The 18,779-nt window shown below is 45.1% G+C and overlaps 1 protein-coding gene across 2 annotated transcripts in view; it reads left to right on the forward strand.

The window, feature by feature from the left end:
- The window catches only part of CROCC (ciliary rootlet coiled-coil, rootletin), a 574,059-nt gene that overhangs the window by 475,394 nt on the left and 79,886 nt on the right, over nucleotides 1-18,779 (forward strand). For both annotated transcript variants that reach the window (XM_078642848.1, XM_078642849.1), the window contains 3 exons: nucleotides 8,313-8,537; nucleotides 11,097-11,246; nucleotides 17,332-17,532. In XM_078642848.1, coding sequence (XP_078498974.1) covers nucleotides 8,313-8,537; nucleotides 11,097-11,246; nucleotides 17,332-17,532 — 576 coding nt within the window. The remainder of the gene's footprint in view (nucleotides 1-8,312; nucleotides 8,538-11,096; nucleotides 11,247-17,331; nucleotides 17,533-18,779) is intronic.

Raw genomic sequence — 18,779 nt, forward strand, 5'->3', positions numbered from 1 at the left:
CCTCGGCACCCAAACCAAAAGATGCACCGGTGCCGAAGCCGAAAACTGTACCAGATCCGCAAAAAGCTCTGGATCCAAAACCTTCCGGTTCCAAAAATAAAGATGGAAAGCCAGCGTCCGACGCCTCAAGGCCAACGAGATCTGTCTCCATTCCAAAAACTCCAACCTCTGTACCAAAGACTCCAAGGCCTGATTCAGAGACACCTAAACCCTCTAACAAGCCTACCAAGCCAAAACCACCTTCGGCACCAAAAAATTTGCCACGGGACTCTGTAACGCCTCCTACAGCAAAAAACACAAAACAACCCCTATCGGCACCAAAAAAATCGACGCCGAAGAAGGTTGTAGAGGAAGAAGAACTTTTTAGACCAGATCCTAAACAAGAGAAAGTCCATATCAACCCAAAAACTGGACATGTGGAAGCTATTCCTCACAAGAAGAGACCAGCAGACACACCACTTCTACCTGTGGTTCCTGCCAAAAAGGAAGATTGTGCAACTTCTCCAATGCACCCTTCCTCTCCTTCACCTTCTTCCTCTCCTATCCCTCCTTACATTTCACCTGCAGTTTCTCCTGTTGAATCTCCTGCATCATCACACCACACTGATGAGGAGTATGATCTAGGTGGAGGGAATGACATACCAGAGCCACATGCATACCCTGTAGATGAAGATATCAATCCAGATGCATATCCTAGAGATGACGATTTATATGATTTCCCACCACACAATGTGCCCGACATTCCTGATCCTCAGCCCTACCCAACAAAACCTTCCCCTCCAGAAGATAGTATTGGGTTTAATCATCTCTTAAATAGAGCTGCCCTTTACCACGGGGTTTCAATGCACTCTGATGCCATTGATGAGGATTTTTTACTTGATACATTTGAGCAGTCACAAAGGTCTACGTAAATACTACCCATGATCAAAAGAGTCATTAAACATGCTCCGGAAGTATTTAAAGACCCAGTACGTTGTAGAGTGTTAAATCCAAGAATAGAAAAGAAATATAGACCAGCACCATCTGATCCAGTCTCTATTAAGGGACATCTGCCACTAGACTCTTTAGTAGTGTCCAATGCACGGAAAAGGGCTAATTTCCAGACTTCTGGGGACACGCCCCCACCTGACAAAGAATCCAAAGTTATTGATGCATCAGGGAAACGGATTGCTGCGCAGGCTACAAATATATGGCACATAGCAAATACACAAGCCCTGCTCTCACGCTATGACAGGGCTCACTACGATCAATTAGAAAAACTGCTAGAGCACCTCCCAGATCAATACAAAGATCGAGCAACAGAGCTCATACAAGAAGGCAAATTAATATCTAATTCCTCAATTAAATGTGCACTAGATGTAGCTGACACAGCATCCAGAGCAGTCAATACTAGTGTTATACTCAGACGACATGCGTGGTTGCGCATTTCAGGGTTTAAGACGGAGGTGCAGACTACCATCTTGAACCAGCCCTTCAATCAAAACCAATTGTTTGGGCCGGAAGTAGACACTACACTAGAAAAAATGAAAAAAGACAGACACAAATAAGTCTATGGATGTATTACAATCCACACAGACTAGAAGTTCTTTTCGCTGCTCCTTTTATAGAGGAGGCTCTAAGCAAACCGGGTCAGATACAACATCATCTTTCAAAACGCACACACAGACCTCCTCTAACGAAGGCTACTTTAGAGGAGGATACAGAGGCAATAATAATAAGGGAAGAGGTAGAGGTAGAGGTAACAACAACAACCGCTCCTCTTCCACTCCCAAACAGTGACTTCCCTCTGCTTCCCCTACAGCATTCCACTCCTGTGGGGGGCAGAATATCACAGTTCCTACCTGTCTGGAATTCCAACACAACAGACAGGTGGATGAGACAGATTATCCAACATGGCTACTGCCTAGAACTCATAGCAACCCCCCCAAACATACCACCCATGCAGCGTCCAATGTCTACAGACCATATGAATCTGCTTCAACAGGAAGTTCTAGCACTTCTACAAAAGCATGCTATTCAATTAGTTCCTTTAGAAGAACAGAGAACAGGAGTTTACTCCCTGTACTTTCTAATACCCAAAAAGGACGAGACACTACGGCCAATTCTCGACCTCAGGCCCCTCAACCATTACATACAATCAGATCATTTTCACATGATCACTCTGCAACAAGTACTCCCACTACTACAACAAGGCGATTTTCTTTCAACACTAGACCTAAAGGACGCCTACTTTCACATTCCTATACATCCTGCTCACAGGAAGTATTTAAGGTTGGTCATACAAGGACAGCACTATCAGTTCAAAGTCCTTCCATTCGAGGAGGAGCCTAGCCTACAACCATGATGGCCGCTTAGGCTCTCGGCTCCGCCGAACTTCTTGCCTTACACGACTCTCCTGTCCATTATCCTGGCTTCAAAGCGTGATTTCATGCGGGAGACATTATGCTGCCTTCGTTGACGTGTCTTCGTGATCTTTGCCGGCAGTAATAGCGACGGACCGTCTCCGCCTGATCTAAGGCCCTCCTACCCACGAGACCGGGGCTTCGAGTGTTGGTGACGGCCTGCCCCTGATGCAATACCACCGGCCACTCCAGATGGGGAGGAGCCGGCCGGCCGAAGGAAGTCTGCCGAACTGATACTCCATTGTTGCGGTCTTCCATCCCACCCGGCGGCGGTGTCTGCCTGTGATACATTGTGGCCCTGGAGAATCCAATGTATCGTTTTCTCCGCTTTTCACCCGCCCGGGCATCTTCCTGATCTTCCTCGGGATACGGTGGGCGACGTCTGGAACATCGCGGACTCTACACCCGGTACTGGGGGCTCTAGCTTGTGCTTGCGGGCCCGTGCGACCGCTGGGGCCGCGTCCACCTCACCGATCCCGACATTATGGAGACCGCTATCCCCGTGTTCCCGGCCCGATCTTGTTCCGGCGAGAGGCATTGTGATGACCGGTGGGGGTACGGGGAGCCTCGAGTGCGGAGGACTGCCGGTGACTACGCTTGTGGGGCGCCGCCAGGGATTCCTGAAGTGCTGGCTGCCCTGGGTGATGTGCGCACTACCCTGGACTGTGGTGCCCGGGCCTTGGGGAGCCGGCTGGATGCCATTGTGTGCCTCGCCATACGTGATGACTTTCGACTGCGGGCCACTGCGCCACACCCGGCGCCCGAACTCTGGGGACTGGCTACCCTGGTGGATGTGAGACTGTCTGGTGGTTGTGAACCTGAGCCAGCCATGGAGCTGCTCATCGTGGTTGGAACCGAGTTGAGTGATGGTGGACATGCATCGTGGCTTGAGGATCAGCTTGGGACAAAGCGCCTGGCCACTCCATTTTGTCTTGTGGGGGCGACCCTCCTTTCTCTCCTGAGACCGTTGCAATCGACCTGGACCGTGGATTCTGGGGGGCTATTGCTCCACGTCGAACCCCCACGCTTCACTGTGACTTATTCATCTCTGTCCCTGTTGGGCTTTTATGAGCAGCACACTGCGCCACTGTGGCTATTTCGATCACCTACTTCACCTAAAATGGCAGCCGGCCGGTTGGATTCCTTTGCTACAACGGACCGTAAGGGACAAGGCTGAGAATGTTGTCTTGAGCTCCGGGGCATGAGCGACTGGTGACTATATGGGACGGGCGATATAATGGCTGATTTGCATTTTTATTCTGTACTATTTTATGGGACTTGACTCGAAGAGTGGACGGCCGGGAGCCCGTATGTCTATCCCTTTTCCTCCTCCGCCTGCTTCCTCCTGTTCTATTCTTCTTGGCACGGTGCATGGTGATTCTCCCCTTTTCTTATCCTATTGCTCGATTACTGTTGCTTATTGTGGCATTTGAGGTGGACGATATATACATGGCCGGGGAGACCGGGAGCCTGCGTGCGTGATTGGCCCTCCTCCAGTTGGTTATAAATATCCCCTTTTTTTTCCCTTTCTTCCCTTTTCTTTTCTCTTTCTATATTTCGGGTTCTGTTTTTTGGGCGACAGGCACACTGTCGGGGGGGGTAGGCCGTAGCCTCCACAGGCGTGCAGGGTGGGGGGATGGGGGGGGGTTTTGTTTTGTCCGTTTCGGTTTCTATGGGCCTTTTTCTTCTTTTTTCTTTTTCTGGCTCTTCCTCCTTTTTCCTCCTTATCTTGGGTCAGTATGGAGACTGGGTGTTACGCCATTTGCTGTTTTTCTTTTAGTTGTCCACGTTCTTATTCTTGAGGTTGTTTTACATGTATGTGGTGGGTAATGCTGGGTACGACCTTTGACTGTCTGTACTTTTATCCTGACCGATGTAATTTTGTGTCGTTATCCCAATTGTGCCTCCTTTGCTTTGTCAACATCCTGCTGTGTACACTGCCTAATCTGTGTTTTTTTGATGAACCGCCTGGTCTCTGATCCTTCTTATCTTATTATTTAGAAAATGAACCTTCTTTTCTCCTGCACTCGGTGGTCGATTCCCCCCTTACGTGTGATATAAAATGTCGCTGTTTTTGTTTTTGGGGACTGCTGAGTTTCTTATCGTTGTTTTATGCGCCATGACTTGATTTCGAGGCCGGCCAGATTGGTTGTGGGCCCGTAGCTGTAAACCTCCGGCATTCAATAAAGGTTTTAAAAAAAAAAAAAAGTCCTTCCATTCGGGGTCACAACACCACGAGTGTTCACAAAGTGCTTAGCAGTAATAGCGGCACATCTCAGAAGACAACAGATACATGATTGGCAAATGTGTCCAACACACAAACCAAACAATTCAAACATTGCACGACTTAGGGTTTACCATAAACTACACCAAGTCGCACCTAGAGCCTTCGCACGTTCATCAGTATCTAGGAGCTACCATAAACACATCTACAGCTCTAGCGTATGCCAGTCCAGCCAGGATACAGAGCATTCAGACCTTCGTCTCCATTTTTCAACACCAGCAGTCTCTCCAAGCCAGAGTGTTCATGAGACTAATAGGCATGATGGCGTCTTGCATCTTCATAGTTCCACATGCAAGACTGCAAATGCGCCCATTACAAGAATGTCTAGCACGACAGTGGAATCAGGCTCAAGGTCAGCTCACAGACCTGGTGTTGGTAGACGACCGTACATATCTCTCTCTGCAATGGTGGAACACCAAAAACGTGACAAGAGGACGGCCGTTCCTAGAGCCTGTTCCACAGATAGTGCTCACAACAGACGCATCCCTCACAGGATGGGGAGCCCATCTCTTACACTATACCACACAAGGCCAATGGAACAACCAACAACATTTTTTCCATATCAACCATCTAGAGCTGCTAGCAATCTTCCTAGAACTCAAAACGTTTCAATTGCAAGTACAAAACAAAGCTGTCTTAATCCTGACGGACAATATGGCAGCCATGTACTATATACAAAAACAGGGGGGGACACACTCTCTACAACTGTCCTAGCTCGCGCATAACATTTGGAGATGGGCCATTCCTCAAAACATACACCTGACAGTAGAACACCTTCCAGGAATTCGCAATCAGATAGCAGATCTGTTGAGTCGACAGTCACAACAGATTCACAAATGGGAAATACATCCACAAGCTCTTCAACCACTCTTCCAAAAGTGGGGGCATGCACAGATAGATCTGTTTGCCACCCATGAAAATGCAAAATGCCAAACCTTTGCCGCCAGGTTTCCACACCCACGGTCGGAAGGGAATGCGATATGGATGAAATGGTCAGGCAGATTTGCGTACGCTTTTCCACCTCTCCCACTCATTCCACAAGTAGTGCGCAAACTCAGACAACAGTCTCTCAAGCTAATACTAGTAGCTCCCACATGGGCACGTCAGCCATGGTTCACCACACTACTAGATCTCTCACTGGTTCCACATCAAAAGTTAAAGCTCACGCCCTCCCTGTTAACACAGAACCATGGAGAAATAAGACACCCAGAACCAAGCCAACTGACTTTGGCGATCTGGCTCCTGAAGTCTTAGTTTGGTTACTTAAACCTGCCACCAGATTGTATGAACATAATTAAAGAAGCTAGAAAACACACTACCACAGCGTGTTATGCCGCTAAGTGGAAAAGATTTGCAATTATTGTAACAATAATCACATTGATCCACTGGATGCTTCCATCCAAAATATCATTTGTTACCTTTTACACCTACAAAGGTCCAATTTAGCTTATTCTTCCATACGCCTGCATCTGGCAGCAATTGCAGCCTATTTACAGAATAGGCAACATCTATCTCTCTTCAGAGTACCTGCAATCAAAGCATTCATGGAAGGATTAAAACGAATATTCTCACCTAAATTACCACCTGCTCCGGTATGGAACCTAAACATTGTCCTTACAAGACTTATGGGACCTCCTTTCGAGCCTTTACACAAGTGTGAATTGCAATTCCTAACATGGAAAACTGCTTTCTTTGTTGCAATCACCTCTCTCAGAAGAGTTAGTGAAATACAAGCATTCACAATACAAGAACCATTTTTTCAAATACGTCCTAATAAAGTGGCCTAATCCAAAATTTCTGCCAAAGGTTATCACTCCTTTTCATCTTAACCAATTTGTAGAGCTACCTGTGTTTTTCCAAAACCCAGACTCTGTTGCAGAAAGGGCTTTACACACCTTAGATGTTAGAAGAGCCCCGTTATACTACACAGATAGGACTAAATCCTTTAGAAAGACAAAACAATTATTTGTATCTTTCTCTCCCCCACACAAAGGCAACCCCATCTCTAAGGGGGGAATCGCCAGGTGGATTGTAAAGTGTATACAAATATGCTATCAAAAAGCTAAACGTACACTGACAATTTCTCCTAGAGCGCACTCCACTCGCAAACTAGGAGCCTCTATGGCTTTCTTAGGAAATATACCACTAGAGGACATATGCAAGGCAGCAACATGGTCTACACTACACATCTTCACTAAACACTATCGTGTTGATGTGCAGGCCAAACAGCAAGTTGCAGTGGGCCAAGCTGTCCTTAGAACACTGTTCCAAAATAGTGCAACGGATACAAGCGACCACTGCTAGGGGAGACACTGCTGCACAATCGATGCAAAAGTGTACGATCTGCAGCTCATATGCCTCGAACGGAAAATGCTACTTACCAGTATGCATCTGTTCTTGGCATGTAGAGCTGCAGATTCGTACACGCCCTCCCGCCTCCCCAGGACTTGTATCCGTTCCAGTTCTCATCTTATTTAGATGCACACGCATGGACATCCTTTCTCTTTACTTCTACTAAATCCATCATTTCCCATCATGGCGAAAAACAATGTGAGGATGGAGTCGATGACCATGCGCGGTATTGTCCAAGGGAGGAGTCAACTATCTCGTGACTACAAAGACTTCTTCCAAGAAGACAACAACCTGCAATCATCCGAGCCCAACACCAGTTGGCGATCTATTGCAAAAGTGTACGAATTTGCAGCTCTACATGCCAAGAACAGATGCATACTGGTAAGTAGCATTTTCCATGTCAGTAATGACATCACTAATAACACCCTAGAATTATTAAGTATACACGTACAGGTCCATAGCATAGAACTAGCATAAACCCTAGGGAAAAGAGTAATATTGCACGCTGAAAGTAATGTGGTACACGTTTACAAATCAGAAAAGTTTGGGGTGAAAGTATTACTCCATGTTAAACTAGGTGGCAAGTGGGTTGCCTTTGCATATCACTTTTTTCATGTAAAATATAATTTTTTTCAAAATAAGGTTTAAAAACAGTGGTTGAATAGCAGAGGTAAATGGACATAGCCCCATGAATAGTGGAACTAAGTAAGCATAGCCTCTGTGACTTTCATGTAAAACATCTCGTGAGAACCCAGGGAGCTGTCCTGCAAGACCACAATCCTATCTAGCTACTGTAACTATTGAACTTGGACATAATTGGGTTCATGATGGCAAGTGCCAACCAATTCATTCCCCTTGCCAGAGTCCCGGCATAGAGTATCAGTGTAGCCCCCTGCTGCCCAGGTGAAGCAGACTTGCGTCCAGGTAGTGTGAGGCACTTGGAGGAGAAAGACAGACGTCATGTAGTGAGTCTGACTAAATTGAGGTACATGGAAAGATAGTGTGAGTTCCTGACGCCTGTGGATAAACATTATAGAGTTGTTCTGAACGAAATGGAAATTACACTTAATTTGTCTGTTTGTCATAAATAAAAAGCATACTTTCTATAGCTGTACTTTTGATGCAGTAGACCATACCAGTCACAGTAGACATGCATCTAATAACATTATTTAATTGCATCCAAATGAAGATTTATGTTAAAAATCGCTTAAAATCATTTGAAAATTAGATGTAACTTTGGTTTTGGCAGTGAGTATTTGGCTATTTCCTGGCAGGTAACTGAGGGAGAGATGAAAGCTGCTGCACGACAGGTTTCTGTGGACCGACTCACTGCAGCACTGGCAAAGGCGGAGGAAAGCGAAGGGACCATGAAAGAGAAAGTACAAAGCCTGACTGTCTTGGTGTCCGAGGGTCAGGCCAGCACAACCACGAGTCAAGAGAAGAGTCTGCAACTGCAGAAAATGCTGACAGCCAGCGAGCATGAACGCAGGGTACTGCAGGTGAGTATCCATTCCTGAAGAGAGAGTAGGGTACAGACCAGTCCTTTTAACCCTATTGCATTAACATGTGGTGCTGCAGGTTTATATCCCGGTCCCCAGAGCATGACCATTGAATGCTGCACATGGATATCCTTAGACACCCTTCAGCATGGCTGCTAGGTGCTACAACCCCATCTTATTACCCCCAGAGCTTGAAAACCAGGATCTACACTTACCCCCCATGCCCGAGTGTGCAGACAGGATTCTGTAGGTAAATATCTCCACCACCAAAGTGTTAACACAGATTACTGCAGGCGAATATCCCCTCCCCAGAGTATAAACTCCGGGTTGTGCGGGCGAATAGCCCCTCTCAAGAGCTTACACTCAGGGTTCTACAGGCGAATATCTGCTCCCCAGAGCATGCACTCAGGGTTCTGCAGGCGAATATCTGCTCCCCAGAGCATGCACTCAGGGTTCTGCAGGCGAATATCCCTTCTCCAGAGCTTACACATGGGGTTCTGCAGGCGAATATCTGCTCCCCAGAGCATGCACTCGGGGTTCTGCAGGCGAATATCCCTTCTCCAGAGCTTACACATGGGGTTCTGCAGGCGAATATCCCTTCTCCAGAGCTTACACATGGGGTTCTGCAGGCGAATATCCCCTCCCCAGAGAATAAACTCAGGGTTCTGCAGGTTATTATCCCCTCTCAAGAGCTTACACTCCGGGTTCTGCAGCAAATATCTTCTCCCAAGAGCTTACACTCCGGGTTCTGCAGCAAATATCTTCTCCCAGTGCATGCATTTAGGGTTCGGTAGGCAAATATCCCCTCTCCAGAGGATAAACTCAGGGTTCTGCAGGCGAATATCCCCTCTCCAGAGCATACACTCAGAGTTCTGCAGACAAATATGCCCTCCACTAGAGCATGAACATCAAGTACAGGAGATTAATATGCCCATTCCAGAGAAAGCACACAGGGTCTACAATTGAATATCCCCACCCCAAGAGCATGAACACCAGGTAAATATTCCCACCCCTTCAGCATGAACACTGTGTGCTGCATGTCGGTCTTACTGTATCACAGGATGAGTGCGACAGTGGTTCTCCATCTCTGATTATTTAACTCAATATCAGTACTCCAAGGGTTTGAGCACTCTGTGCTGCAGGCCAATCTTATTACACCTGAATTTTAACCCAGGGTGCTTCAGGAGACCACCCCTACCCCCAGAGTATGACCACAGTGTACTGTAGATGAATATCCTACCCTCCGGGCATAAACACCGGGTGCTACAGTTGAATATGTCGCAACAGACTATTTGCACAAGATGCTGCAGGTCAGTATTGGCATCCACACACAGAGCATGACCACTGAATGCTGCTTGTGAATACACCCATCGCTGCAGCATGAATGCTAGGTTCGACAAGCTAGCATAATTACCCCAAAAGACTGAACACATTTTTCTACAGATGAATATCCTCACTCTGTGTGCCTCAGGTCAGATCTACTGCTTCTCAGCATGCGCATACCATGTAGCAGGTGAGTAGCCCTATTCCCACCACGTGATCTAAACATCCCTACCTCAAGAGTGTAAATACTGGGTACTGTAGGCTATAGCTATTACTTCAAGAGCATGATTATGGCCAGGAGTATAGAGCATGCACCCCGGGTTCTGCAAGCGAGTGTCGCCATCCACGGATCATGATAACTCAAAGAACTCTGAAGGGAAGCCCCACTACCCAACATCATGAAAGCGAAGTGTTGCAAGTGATTTTCACTAGGTCAGCGCTCCACACTCACAGGGTGCCACATATTGGTCTTATTAACCCTAGAAGATAAAAGCCCTAGCTGTAGGGTCATCTCTCTATACATGTACTTGGTTTTTCATGGCACTATAAACATGTTTCCCTTTTCCCACAACATAAACATTGGGCAATGCAGGTGAGTCTTACCAGTCCTGGGTTACACACTTGCCTGGTGGAACAGGGGAATCTCACTTCCGCCAAGCATAAACGGAGGGAGTGCCAGGGGAGTCTCTATACCATCTACGCATGGCTCAGTGGTGCAGGAGATTCTCCTTTCCTTTAAGATATAACATCAAAGTGCCGAAGGAAGTTCTGTACCATGAGAGGATGAACACAGGCTCCTGCAGGCGAGTCTCCTGACCCACAAAGTATTAGCACAGAGTGCTGTTGGGCAGTCTACTATTTCACTCAAAGCACCATTGTTGGTACTGGTTGGGGAATGTCTGCTGGGTTCTGCATTTGTGAATGTATTTGTTTCCCAGTCTTTCTTTTTCTTATTACGAATGATAAGTGCAACCATCTAGCAATCTACAGTCTGCCACTAAGTCCTGAGCAAGACATAAGAATACTAGTGATACCTTGCTTCTGCCTGCTTGCACACATTCCACTGGCGATCTCCATCTTCTTGATCTTGAATGATAGTGACTGTGCACTTGTTGCTCGACTATCTTGCACTGTTAACTGTCTGGAACAGAGATGTCTCACACGCCTGGCATGAATCCCTTCAGGCAGTATGCAGGAACCACTTAAATTCCCTGACCTGTCCATGGCTTCTTACAGGAACGACTGGATGCGGCCCGTCAGGCTATGACAGAGGCCAAGAAGCAGAATGGCGCTCTGCAGGACCGAATTCAGGAGCTGAAGAATGAACAAGCTGAGCTGGAACTGCAGAAGGCCGAACTGGAAGGACAGGTGCGGCAGCAGCAAGAGGTAATTGAACTAGTAAAGGTTTGGTGTGTTATTTGATATGATAGGGGGCTTCCTTTGGCACAGCACTGCTGGAGCACTCGGGGGCTGTTATGTAGATGATGAGGATCCTTCCCATTGTAAATTTTTTCCCCAAGGTGGTGCCTTCTTGACACAAAAGCAAGTATCCTGATACTCTCTCATACATGATTATGTGCATTCTGTGACATATCCCTCTATCTCCATTCCACTAACATACTGAATGGACACTTTAGAATAGTTGAATTGGACACAAAATCCACATTACCATCTAGGAATTCAGCTCCATATATTCTACACTTAGTCCCTATTGTCAATGTGTTAGAAAATCTGTGAATAATGCAATTGCACATTTATCTCCTTATTTTGAAGATTTTGCGGCTGTCATTTTGGCCCTCTGCACCTTTTAACACCGTGAATAACAAACAAATCTTACTTCAAACTTCAGACAGCTGCTCATAAGCATTATTATAATGTACATCAGCAATAAGAATGAGTGAGAAGTATTTATTGGGGTTAACCCTCAGCTTCCCAAACTAAAATCTAGAACATACTCAAAGGAGGGTTAACCCAATTCTCCTAAATCTCGTCTCATATACAGTTGTATTCGTGCCTACTAACTCATACAACCATGCACGAGACGGGATTAAGGATAATTGGGTTATTATAATGCGTACATCTATTTCTTTGTGCACAATTGATCAGACGTTCTGCCTCTAGAAAACGCTACACCCGGATCTGTCGTGGAATTATCAGCCTGAGGGTAAAGTTCTTCTCAGAGTCCAAGATCACCATGATAGGATTGCAGTAGAGTCCCATACGTATGTCCCTAAAGGCAGATTCAGTTATTTTGGAAGCCTAATAGTGAACCTAGAGGTAAAGCAAATAAACGTAATCGCTTCAAGGTCCTTTAAGACCTGGTGATTTGTTAGAAATTCTTTGCATAGTCTGAGTTCTTGGACTTTGAGTTGGGGCTCATCTTTCATTTTGCAGTGAGTTGTGAGGATTTTGGCTGATGAGACAAGGCAGCATGCAGAAGAGGAGTGATTTATATGTTTTTGCTGAGGTTTTTAGGTGCTTTGTATTTGATGTTTTTGAAGGACACCTGGGCCTTTGCGAAATTGAATTGTCCTTGTACTGTAATTAGGGTCTTTTCAGGCAAAGTCAACTGTCTCGTAAGAGTGTTCCAGATAACTTAGATGCAGGAGGATTTATATGTGGTTGTTATCAACATTTATGTTCTTTAAGACCATCTGTTTGCGATATAGTGGTAAGAGACAGCAAAATCCAAGAAAAACCCTATACATTTTAGAAATTTAGGCTATGCTATTTTTGCAAATCTCTTCTTTAATCTTCATGCAATTTATCCAGGCTAACAGTTTTGTATCTTATGGTAGTCATATGCAACACATGTATGCTTAGTGTCAATTGCTATCTGAACTAGGCAGCTTCCGAAGCGTGAACTGTGCCTTACTGTGACATCTGAGTCTACCACTGGACATTATCAAATGGATGAAATTATGGTTTCCACAAATAATACACCTGCCATTTTCAGTATATTATTCATGAAGCATACACAGCCCCCTCCTTTGTCAGTTGATCCTCAGGGGGCAAGTCCTTTACCGCAGTTTCTCCCTTGTCACTGCTTTGAAGGAGTTAAAAATATGGAGTTAGACAGTTTCAACAAAAAATTGCAAGGAGTTAAATGCCACAAAGTGGCAGAATAGTATATCAGAACAGTGGATCCCAGACACAGAATATCAGCAGTCTTAAATGCCAAATGGATATTTATTTGTAACAAAATAAAAAACGATGAAAAAAGAAAATCAAACTTATTAACAACGGCTCAGTGTTTGAAGGTAACAAAACATGTTCAATGCAGCATGGCCCTTTACAAATTGAGTGCGAATAGGGTCTGTAACAACAGTCGATGTTTCGATCCCTTAAGTGATATCAGGATCATAATCAGGACTCAAAGGTTTTGAGAGCCTGAAAATTAGCTAAACTAACACAAAGGCAAAAATAAAGAAATCCAGTCATCAAAAATCAGATGTCCATAGAGAGTATCTGAAGGACTACTCACATGGTAAAAGCTTCAAGGTACTAAAAAAGAGAAAAAGCATATTGTTAGAGAAGGTAAAGACATGAAACTACAGTACAGTGTAACGTAAACGTGGCCATAAATGTGAAAAATCCCGAATAGAAGGCGCCTAGGGAGAGTACAGGAAATTAGAAACTGGACAGCCAGAATGGAGGTTAAAAAAATAAGTTAACCAGTCAAAGAATGTAACTGACGAGTACCATAAAGTGTACCAAATGGAGATCTAAGAACAGTGGGCTCTCAAATAGTAGAGTGCCTCAGTGACCACAGTGTGCTCCAAATGGAAGATCCAAACAGTTAGGGGCAGCAAGCTCCTGCAAGGCTAGACTAAGGAGTGCTCCACTTGGAAGAGTGCCTTTCAGGGAAGCGTGATGGGTAGTTAGAAACCACCTGATCAGCGGTCCACAAGAGACCTCGAGCGACCAGTGATCCCTGGGCCACAGTGTGTGCGTATATCTCTAAGCTAGGGATAGAAAAATTAATGGAAATAGATGAGGGACAACTAAGGTGGAGCGTCCAGAGAAAGAAAGTCAGCCTTGTTTGAAGAGTCACAAAGAAGTGAACTTCCACTCACAAAATCGATGAAAGAAGGAGTAAAGAGCTGTAGTGCAACAATGATATCAGACAACACCAAGTGGCAACAAGGCCTTGACACTGTGTACCTATGGGTTCAGCTCACTAGTGTTGGCAGTACATGTCATAAAGAGTCAGAGTTTCCGATTTCCGTAGGGAATTCCATCCTTTTCTCATATCTCTGAATGCCTAACCTTCCAAAGATATATACTGGACAATATGTTCTTCCTTGATGGCTCCAAGCAAAAATTCAGTGGCTAAACTGCCTTTACCCTTCCATTTGTTGGTATTTAATACATTAAGTGGTATGGGCAGAGGTTCCCCTTTAGCAATAATGTCACAAAGTGGTAGAAATTATTGTGCATGTTTTGTCATATAGGGGTCCATAATCAAAGAACTATGGGCCTGATTTAGATCTTAGTGAACGGGTTACTCCGTCACAGCAGTGACAGATATCCTGTCCACTGAATTATAAATCCCAGTATATCCTATGGGATTTATATTTCAACAGAGGGGATATCCATCACCATTGTGACGGAGCCAGTCAGCCAAGATCTAAATCAGGTTCATAGTGTTAGCCTTTCATTGAGTCTTATTATCTCAAGTTGTCATCCAATAATCCGCAAAGAGAGTTTAGAAAGAACCACCCTCTGTTGTGTCTACAATACACAGGAAATGCAGATAAAAACGGCTGTGCAGATAACCTTAATTCAATCGATTCTAATGGGCCAAATTGAAACCCGTACAGGCTTCTGGCTATAGACATCATTTTCTTAAGAAGGAAACCCAGAGGGAAATGATCCTTAATTTATTTTCAATATATTGTAATTGCATGTTCAATTGCATGTGTGGCTGTAAATACACATGCTCTGCATACTCCTCCCATATAGTGTTCGGTCCGGAGTTTTGCAGGTTGTTTTTTTCTTGGAGGATGTCTTTCAATTCAAAAAACCGAGTGACTCCTCCTCTCAGTGATACCGTACATGGGCATCGACTCCTTTTTTAGATTGTTTTCTCTCCGCCATCTAGTTTGGACTGTGTGCCTCTGCTCCGTGTATCAACTCCGTTCAGTACTATTCTTCGTTTCTGTTACTGTCTTCAATGGTATTGTTTCAATTGTGCATTTAACTTCTGTGCTGCTATTGAATTTCGTCACTTCGGGCTTTGACCGCTCGTCTCGGGCCTACTCCTGCGTGTACTCATTTCCATTGAGGATGCCTTAGGTGTTCTGGTTACACACCGGAGGTCCAGTAGGCAGTTCTAAATATGCCTTTTGGTCCACAAGTAGACACTACCCTTTTATAAGATGGAAAAAATACACTGACACATCTAAAGCCATAGGAGCATTACAGACAACAACTCCTAGAGGTCCTTTTATGACACAGGCTACAGGGGCGTATATAAATCAACAGACACCTCCATTTCTGAACAAAAACATGGCCTACCGTAAGGGCTATTTTAATGGTTCCCTCTAAAGGCGGAAACAACAAAGGAAGGGGTGTCTCCGCAAGCAGTTACTATCCAATCCTTCCCCCAACTGCTCCACACCTTTCGGTTGCAGACTGCAATATTTTCACCCGGTCTGGAAATCCATCACCACTGACCAATGGGTACTAGCCGTTATCCAACATGACTGTTGTCTGTAGCTCATTACCACATTACCCAACATCCCACCTCACAAGTTATCACAAGATCATCTAACACTTCTCAAACAAGAAGGCAAAGCCCTCCTTCTCAAAGAGGCTATAGAACCTGTCCGGCTTCAACTACTGAAATAAGGGGTATATTCTCTATACTTACTCATTCCCAAAAAAGACTGGCCACTAAAACCAATTTTGGATCTATGACCCCACAACTAATATAAACTATCAAAACATTTCCATTTGATAACTGTACAGGATGTTATTCCACTTCTCCAACAGGGAGACTTTATGATAACACTGGACCTAAAGGACGGCTATTTCATATGCCAATGCACCTTGCACAACGCAAATACCTCAGATTTGTCATAGCAGGCAAACATTACCAATTCAAAGTTCCACCGTTCGGGGTGACCACAGCACCTGATGTTTTTACAAAATGTTTGGAAGTAGTTTCAGCCCATCTGCACAGACAAACCTTTTATGTATTCCCATACCTGGAGGATTGGCTCATCAAAGCCAGGACCCACCTACAATTTCAACAGTACACTCAATTGACAGTGGATCTACTTTACATACTAGGGTTTACTAAAAACTTTCCCAAGTCTCACCCTCAACCTCTCCAAATTCAACCTTACTTAGGAGCAATCCTCAACACACTGTTAGGACTAGCTAATTCCAATCCCCTGAGTTCAGAACAGTTCCAACCAAACAAAGCTCTCACAGTTAGGACCATCATGCATCTGCTAGGAATGATGGCCCACATGAGGTTGCACATGCGTCCCCTGCAGCAATGTCTCGGTCACCAGAGGTCTCACTCACAGGGTCACCTCGAGGATCTAGTGTTGATAGACTGCTGCACTCACCGTTCTCTGCAATGGTGGAACTCCAACAACCTGCTACAGAGGTGGCCTTTTCTGGACTCTTTTCCCCACCTCACTCTCACTACAGACGCATCAGAAACGGGCTGGGGTGCCCATCTACAGCACCTCACAGTACAAGGTCTGTGAGATGGCAAACATCAGTCCCTACACGTCAACTAGTTGTAGCTTCGGGAGATCTTGCTAGCGCTAAAAGCTTTCCTTCCTCACCTATCTCACAAGGTTGTCCTAGTCCCGACGGAAAGTATGACTGCGATCTATTATTTACACAAACAGGGGGGACACAGTCTTCTCAACTGTCACAGTTGTCACAGTGGGCTCTTCACCACCATATTCATCTTTTGGCGGAATATCTTCCAGGAGCAGACAATGATTTTGTAGACCTGCTCAGCAGTATACAGACCCATGAGTGGGAACTCTACCCACAAGTCCTCCTTCCCTACTTTCAAAAGTGGGGCTTTTCTCAAATTGACCTTTTCGACACAGCCAAAAACATACAATGCTCAAACTTCACCTCCAGGTACCCACGCCCACTGTCCAAGGGCAATGCATTATGGATGAGATGGTCAGGAATATTTGCCTATGCTTTTCCACCTCTCCCACTCATTCCGTTTCTGGTTCGAAGACTCAAGCAAACATCTCTCACCATGATCCTAGTACCCCCCCCTCGGGCATGTCAGCCTCGTTAATGACACTACTAGATTTCTCAGTAGTTCCTCTTGAGAAGCTGTGCCTAAGTGGATGCTTGCAATGCCAGAACGAGGGGTAAGCTGTGGCTGCAATGCATAATGCATTTATTTTGACCTGTTGCCTAGGCGTCTAATACATTTAAAAGGAGCCTCTCAACCCAGGTGACCTTTATCTTTTGCACCCAGTTGCTCCGCCAGCAGGAGGAGACTGAAGGGGTCTCTCTGCGGAACCTAAAGAAGCTACAAGAGGATCGTGCTCTCCTGCAAGAGCGACTGAGTGGCCTGCAGCGGGCTGTGGTGCAACTGGAAAGCGAAAAGCGGGAGACAGAGCGAGCATCGATGCGGCTGGAGAAGGACAAGACTGCACTAAAGAAGACCCTTGACAAGGTAGGGATGAGGATGGGTCTGTGGGCAAGCACAATAAGAGGAGCTGGCTGTTTTAGTTTGAAAATTGTGAGGTCTGAAAGAAATAGAAGAGTTGGGGTAAGTGTAGGTTGTGGTGCAGTGGCTCAGATGTATTACAGTATTCCTTTGGCATGTTTGAGTAGCGGCATTATTCTGTATGTATTTAGCTCCCTGCATTGTAGGTTTTGTTGGTTTCTATCCATCCAGCAGTAAACTGTATGGCAATGGGATGCAGGAAGTGTTTATCTTTTAAATAAGACCCAGCCAAGGACAATTGGAGCCTGAATAAGGGAATACACTGAAGTATTTATCCGTTGAGTTTGACAGTGTCATGATCTCACAAACTCAATTTTAACCATTACTAGGGTGTGTTTCAGTCATGGCTTATAATTGATTCAGCTCATTTCTCACCACTGCTCCTGACTACCTGACTGGAGTCTCGACTCACGGATTTGAGAAACCCTACATGTGAACGCATGATGTGCTGTGAGGTAGTACCTACAGTGGCAGTTTTGTAGGTACAGCTGCCATGTCACCAACAAATTGCCCAATTCTCAGAACTTACTTTTTAAGTGCCTATTGCAGAGGAAGGCCCTTACCTACATTATTTTTAAAAAAAACACAGTTCCTTTTCGAACAAGAGTATTGTAGACCGATACTTCTGTCTATTGTCAGCAATGCCTGGAGAAATCAAAGTGAACAATTTTAATTGTACCCTTTGGAAAGGCTGCCTAAGCTTCGCCTTGTGGATGGGACATGCCCGAGATTACTCTGGGAGCTGCAATCAAGGGGCTCCAGTGGGACTAGAATATTTGACAGGGATATACGTGATTTTGCTGACCAACATAATGTAAGATGACTGCTTTGAAAAAAGAACCTTTGGCAAAGCCATTAGGTTTGGTATTTGCTGCCAGCCTTTGGCTTTAATGATTCCTGTTATGTTTTGTCATGATTTTTTACAAATGGTGCATGTATGTTTGTAGATTCACATGCTGTACAGAATAACATCCAATGTCTGGTGCAGATGTTTGCAAGTTGTTTTTGTTTAAAGTTATTTTCGAGTCAAAAGATCCGTTGTGACACCAGCCTCAGTCCACAATGCGACAGGATAAAGATTCCACCTCAGTTTATGTTCTTCTGTCATCAGGTTTAGATGTTTGAGTTCCAGCTTTGTAACCAGCAACACTTTGTCAGGAACTTTAGTGCCTGTCGAAACGGATTTGACCCCA

The sequence above is a fragment of the Lissotriton helveticus genome, chromosome 5_1 (assembly GCF_964261635.1).
Source record: "Lissotriton helveticus chromosome 5_1, aLisHel1.1, whole genome shotgun sequence".
Lineage (NCBI taxonomy): Eukaryota > Metazoa > Chordata > Amphibia > Caudata > Salamandridae > Lissotriton > Lissotriton helveticus.